Source organism: Nanorana parkeri, unplaced genomic scaffold, assembly GCF_000935625.1.
Source record: "Nanorana parkeri isolate BGI_ZX_2015 unplaced genomic scaffold, ASM93562v1 scaffold2642, whole genome shotgun sequence".
In the NCBI taxonomy this organism is placed as follows: Eukaryota; Metazoa; Chordata; class Amphibia; order Anura; family Dicroglossidae; genus Nanorana; species Nanorana parkeri.
This window is the reverse complement of record NW_017308910.1, coordinates 38,931-45,291: the sequence shown is the minus strand read 5'-3', so window position 1 is coordinate 45,291 and position 6,361 is coordinate 38,931. Positions and strand designations below refer to the sequence as shown.

General features: G+C 52.5%; 1 protein-coding gene across 1 annotated transcript in view; it reads right to left on the bottom strand.

The window, feature by feature from the left end:
• Positions 1–5,640, bottom strand: part of TSC22D4 (TSC22 domain family member 4) — a 20,686-nt gene extending 15,046 nt beyond the window's left edge. Inside the window, exons 1-3 of the mRNA XM_018573958.1 lie at positions 5,547–5,640; positions 2,602–3,042; positions 2,211–2,495 (exon numbers count right to left, since the gene is read on the bottom strand). Coding sequence (XP_018429460.1) covers positions 2,211–2,495; positions 2,602–3,030 — 714 coding nt within the window. The 5' untranslated portion in view covers positions 3,031–3,042; positions 5,547–5,640. The remainder of the gene's footprint in view (positions 1–2,210; positions 2,496–2,601; positions 3,043–5,546) is intronic.
• Between the last annotated feature and the right edge of the window lie 721 nt (positions 5,641–6,361).

Below are 6,361 nucleotides of genomic sequence, written 5' to 3'. Positions count from 1 at the left end.
GGGCTGAGGCAGAGTTCTGTAAATCTCAGGACTGGATGGACAGAAGTACAAATCCTTTGACACGGCTCCCTTACATGCGTTCCACCTGCGTATTTAGCTGTTTGTTTGGAGATTTAAACCTTAATGAATAAGATATGTCATGAAAACAGGAAAGTGTTATGCTTTGTTGCTGTCTGTCTGTCTCACTTTCAGGGTCTTTCCTTTATCTTCCTTTTGCCGGAGACACAACAGGAAGTGAGAGGAAAGCTCTTCAAATTGAGGGGAAACCCCGCTCTTAAGTTCCTGACACTGTCGGGCTCTCGGTCCGTGACTGTCAGTCATTTTGGTGTCACCCCTCAAATGGTGTCACCCGCACCCCCCTTGTGACGCCCCTGACCATCGGAAGATGAGGTTCCCCAGGGAAGATAGAGAGGATTGTGGTACAGATAGTCTGTAAGGGTCCCTGAGTAAATACAATGTATCAGTGTTTTGTTACATTGTATTTACTATTTCATTCACATGTAGCTCAAAGCTGTGACCTTTGACCCGAGTGTGACATCAGTTCCAAAGTCAACATTTTTTTAAAATACAATATAATCCTATTTAACCCCTTATTAACCCTTAGCTAACCCTACTCCGTACTAATTAACCCCTTCCTAGTTCAGAACACGTTGGGTTGTATCAGTCTCATGAAGCAACCTACAGAACTCCTGAGTAGGGGCATCTCCCGTCCGCGTCCCCCGCGTAGCTGACTGCAGCCGAGCAATGCTTCTGGCACCAGCCTATAGGTGCAGGAAGGATCGCTTCTCGGCCTTTTGGCTAAGATCAGGTGTAGTATCTGTTCTTATCACCGCTCGGAGGGGAACAGCAGGGACCGTCATGGGGTGGACGGTTGCTAAGTACTCTCTGGGGTCCCCCCACCGTATATCCCAATGGCTTGGAATGGTTCACGAAATTTACCTGATGGAGGACCTTACCAGTTCCCTCCGTAATACCCCCGACAAATTCAGGAAGACCTGGTTTTATTGGATTGAGTACATCCTCTCCCCGGAATATGAAGCCCTGCGTCAAAGCCCCGTACAGTGACTCACCAAGCTAGCACCCCGTTCTGGAAGCCCGACCGAACCCCTCCCCCTCTCTCACATTCCCACTAACCTCATCCCCTACCACATCCCTTTCCAGCCTTTCCCCCCTTCCCCAACCCCTGGACTACCCCTTTTCAGTCAGCCACTACTATACTGAACCCCCACTGGTAAAAGGGATCCAGGCCCCCAGTCCGCAAACCCAGTCCTGATCCAGGCCCGAACTTGATACTGAGACCACCGTTGGAGGTCTCACATCCACACCCCTTCACTGCCAACTGGGTCTGGACCCTGACAATTGACCCACCCCTTCCATTTGTCATATGTTTTGGTTATATGGTTTAGTATGGTTATCTATCCTTGTCCGCAACTTAAGTCTGACATGTACTGCTGATACCATGTATGTTGTTCATATCTGGACCCATTTGTGGAACTGTATGTGTAAAAGGAAAACACAAAAATTCCTCTTTAAATAAAGAATTTATAAAAAAAAAAGTACTCTCTGGGGTGAAGGTGGGTGTTTTGAGGCGGCTCCTTTTTGAGGAGGGGGAGCTTCCTCGGACACTAATGCCTCCTGATGGGTACGGGTGCTGCACCTCTGGTCTGCCCGGAGTGTCCGAGGGCGGCAGGGGCCCGTGGTTCTGTGCTCCCTGGGGGTACCGCCAGGGACCCCACAAGTGATTCACTGACACAGGGTCACGGGCACTTTCCCGCTTTTTTCTGCACTACGCCTTGAGGACAGGCCTTTTGGCTAGACCCGGGGCAATATTTTTGCACTCCTGGCCCCTAAGGCCTGTCAGCGTGGTGCACAGGCACTTTATTACTTATGCGCCTTATGCACGCTTGGGCACGGTTTGACTTCGCAGAACGCGGAGGGTGCGGGTATCCTGATGTCGGGGAGGAGATTCTGTGGCCCTCACGTTGGTTCCCCTGTCTCCTCGCACTCGGGGGGTCTCTCTTCGGGAGAGCCCCCACCTAGTACTCGGTGGACCTGTTTCGGCAGGTCCTAGAGGATTGGGGTCCGCCGGCCTTCGGGTAGCTGGACCTAAGTCGTTCTTGCCCCTGTCAGGAGCCTTGCGCCCTGGGGGGTCAGGAAATATGTTAAGGAAGGATGGATAGAGAGACGGTAGAAGTAAAACATTTCCTTACCTGAGCTGTGGTTTCCCTGTCCGTCACTCCGGTCAGTATCGGGGCTCCTTGAGACCTGGGAGCCTGCTGACCTTTGGCCCCTGCCCCCGGTGAAAGCAGTAAGGGTGGTATGGCCGGGGCGGCTCGGGGGAGCCCGGAGTCCAGGGAGTGCCCGGCCCCTGCTCGCTGCTGGGCCCCCACGTCTAGGTGGTAGAAGTCCACGCAGGTCCATCGTCCTTTCTGGTACCTCCGACCTCCACCGAGAGGGTCCTGGTCCAGACGTACTAGGCGGAGGCGGGAGGCGGGGGGGGAGGGGGGGCCAGTTCTGTCAGGAGCCTTGCGCCCTGGGGGGTCAGGAAATATGTTAAGGAAGGATGGATAGAGAGACGGTAGAAGTAAAACATTTCCTTACCTGAGCTGTGGTTTCCCTGTCCGTCACTCCGGTCAGTATCGGGGCTCCTTGAGACCTGGGAGCCTGCTGACCTTTGGCCCCTGCCCCCGGTGAAAGCAGTAAGGGTGGTATGGCCGGGGCGGCTCGGGGGAGCCCGGAGTCCAGGGAGTGCCCGGCCCCTGCTCGCTGCTGGGCCCCCACGTCTAGGTGGTAGAAGTCCACGCAGGTCCATCGTCCTTTCTGGTACCTCCGACCTCCACCGAGAGGGTCCTGGTCCAGACGTACTAGGCGGAAGCGGGAGGCGGGGGGTGAGCGGGGGCCATTAGGGGGTGTCGGGGATGAAGAGGGTTCCGAGTGGTTCGGGGAGACGGGCGACAGTGGCGAGGACGGCAGGTAGTCACTGGTGACGCTGGTAATCTGAAAGCCGCTCCGTTTCTTCCCGAGGCTCATGGTAGATTGTACCTGAGGGGGAGAGAGGATCAGCCATTCATTCTCAGCTGTAAGGTACACGTCCCAGAGGTGTCATGGAATGCGTTGGGGTTATACGGGTCGGTGTACTGTAGAATCTTAGGTTGGCCCATGCAGTACAGTGTATTGGTGTACTGAGTGTAGGGTAGTATATTGGTAGTATACCAGTACAGTGTAGTGTCAGGACAATGATCATCTTAGGTGTTATGTACTATACTGGGGAGGTTGGGGGAGGTGTAGTGTAGTATAGTCAGGTACTCATTTTAGTGTACTGTATTAGAGTAGCTGGTACAGGAGTGTTGTTGTATATTGGAGTAGTCGGTGTAGTTGTAGAGTGGTATATTGGAATAGTTGGCAGTCAGTATAGGTGTAGGGTGGTATATGGGGCAGTCAGTGTAGGTGTAGGGTGGTATATGGGGCAGTCAGTGTAGGTGTGTACGTGGTATATGGGATAGTCAGTGTAGGTGTACGGTGGTATATGGGGCAGTCAGTGTAGGTGTAGGGTGGTATATGGGGCAGTCAGTGTAGGTGTGTAGGGTGGTATATGTGGTAGTCAGTGTAGGTGTAGGGTGGTATATGGGGCAGTCAGTATAGGTGTAGGGTGATATATGGGATAGTCAGTGTAGGTGTGTACGGTGGTATATGGGGCAGTCAGTGTAGGTGTAGGGTGGTATATGGGGCAGTCAGTGTAGGGTGGTATATGGGGCAGTCAGTGTAGGGTGGTATATGGGGCAGTCAGTGTAGGTGTAGGGTGGTATATGGGGCAGTCAGTGTAGGTGTAGGGTGGTATATGTGGTAGTCAGTGTAGGTGTAGGGTGGTATATGGGGCAGTCAGTGTAGGTGTAGGGTGGTATATGGGGCAGTCAGTGTAGGTGTAGGGTGGTATATGGGGCAGTCAGTGTAGGTGTAGGGTGGTATATGGGGCAGTCAGTGTAGGTGTAGGGTGGTATATGGGGCAGTCAGTGTAGGTGTAGGGTGGTATATGGGGCAGTCAGTGTAGGTGTAGGGTGGTATATGGGGCAGTCAGTGTAGGTGTAGGGTGGTATATGGGGCAGTCAGTGTAGGTGTAGGGTGGTATATGGGGCAGTCAGTGTAGGTGTAGGGTGGTATATGGGGCAGTCAGTGTAGGTGTAGGGTGGTATATGGGGCAGTCAGTGTAGGTGTAGGGTGGTATATGGGGCAGTCAGTGTAGGTGTAGGGTGGTATATGGGGCAGTCAGTGTAGGTGTAGGGTGGTATATGGGGCAGTCAGTGTAGGTGTAGGGTGGTATATGGGGCAGTCAGTGTAGGTGTAGGGTGGTATATGGGGCAGTCAGTGTAGGTGTAGGGTGGTATATGGGGCAGTCAGTGTAGGTGTAGGGTGGTATATGGGGCAGTCAGTGTAGGTGTAGGGTGGTATATGGGGCAGTCAGTGTAGGTGTAGGGTGGTATATGGGGCAGTCAGTGTAGGTGTAGGGTGGTATATGGGGCAGTCAGTGTAGGTGTAGGGTGGTATATGGGGCAGTCAGTGTAGGTGTAGGGTGGTATATGGGGCAGTCAGTGTAGGTGTAGGGTGGTATATGGGGCAGTCAGTGTAGGTGTAGGGTGGTATATGGGGCAGTCAGTGTAGGTGTAGGGTGGTATATGGGGCAGTCAGTGTAGGCGCGGTGTGATATATGGGGCACTCAATGTAGGTGTGTAGGGTGGTATATGGGGTAGTCAGTGTAGGGTGGTATATGGGGTAGTCAGTGTAGGTGTAGGGTGGTATATGGGGTAGTCAGTGTATGAGTAGGGTGGTATATGGGGCAGCCAGTGTAGGGTGGTATATGGGTCAGGCAGTGTAGGTGTGTAGGGTGATATATGGGGTAGTCAGTGTAGGTGTGTAGGGTGGTATATGGGGCAGTCAGTGTAGGTGTGTACGTGGTATATGGGGCAGTCAGTGTAGGGTGGTATATGGGGTAGTCAGTATAGGTGTAGGGTGGTATATGGGGCAGTCAGTGTAGGTGTAGGGTGGTATATGGGGCAGTCAGTATAGGTGTAGGGTGGTATATGGGGCAGTCAGTATAGGTGTAGGGTGGTATATGGGGTAGTCAGTATAGGGGGTATATCGGCACATTAGGGTGCAGCGGAGTACACAGGGGTAGTCGGTTGGGGGTGTACGGTACCCCCAGCCTATGGCGTGTTGTGTGGTCAGCGTTGTGTACTCTTCTAGTCTCATACAAGCATACCACACTCCCTCCACGTCTCTCCTGCCCCTGCGGGGGTAGTTTTATTGCTGTGCAGGTAACAGAGTGTACATAGCAGCCTCCATACGTGTCATTCCCCAGCGTGTTGTATTTGTCCTCATGTAGCAGCGAGCGCACACATGTCATCTGGCAGCTGAAATGTTATATCACCCGTCTCCTGACATTGCCTGCAGCACAGTCCTGCCTCCATATATAGCCTGTGCCACAGAGCTGACACTTCACACGTCATCGTCTCTCACACCCCTACAATGCACAGCTCAGGCAGAGGACTTACCTGCGGAGGATCCGGGGGGGCAATGAAGTGTTGCGGGGGGGCAATTCTCTTCCAGCCTCTCCCTCCTGCACAACTTTCACACTTCCCCCAGCGCTGTGTCCCGGCTAATTCCTTCTCTCCCCGCTCGGCAAACTTCGGTTCCCTGCCCGGTGACACTTTGTTTCTGCTGCTGCACCCTTCATCTTCTCCTGGCACAACGCCGCCGCTGTCCTGCGCTCAGCCTGTTGACATCTCGGCCGTCAGGAAGTCCTGCCTTTGCCTGTCTGTCTGTCCCCCAAACGCTTCCTTCTCTCTCTCTCTCTCCTCTCTCTCCTCCCATTTCTTCCTTCTATCTCACCCCTCCTTTCTGGGTGTCACATTCTTCTCACCCTCCTTCCCCTTTCTGGCTCATCTGACAACTCTGTCCCCTTCTGCCAGCTGCACTCACACTCTTCCCCTCTACTCCTTCGTTCCTTCCTTCCTTCTCCTTTTTCAGCTTCCTTCTTTTCTACATTTATGTAACTTTTATTGGTGAGATCACATGACCCGATACATTGTGTCTCCTTCTCCCTCTCTCCTCCTTCACTCTTCCCTCTCTCTCCTGTTTTATTTCTGTCTCTCTCCATTTTTCTTACACTCTTCTTACTCCCTCAACCATCTCTTTCTCCTCTCCTTTCTTTCTTCTCTCCTTTATTTCGTTCTTTTTTTCTTTCTCCTTCTCTTTCATCTTTTTCTCTCTCTTTCTCTCTCTCTCTAATTCACATTAGCTTCATTGCTTTATTATCAGTACAAAATACATTGCCAAAGCAATTGAGGAGTTATTTATTTATTATTAT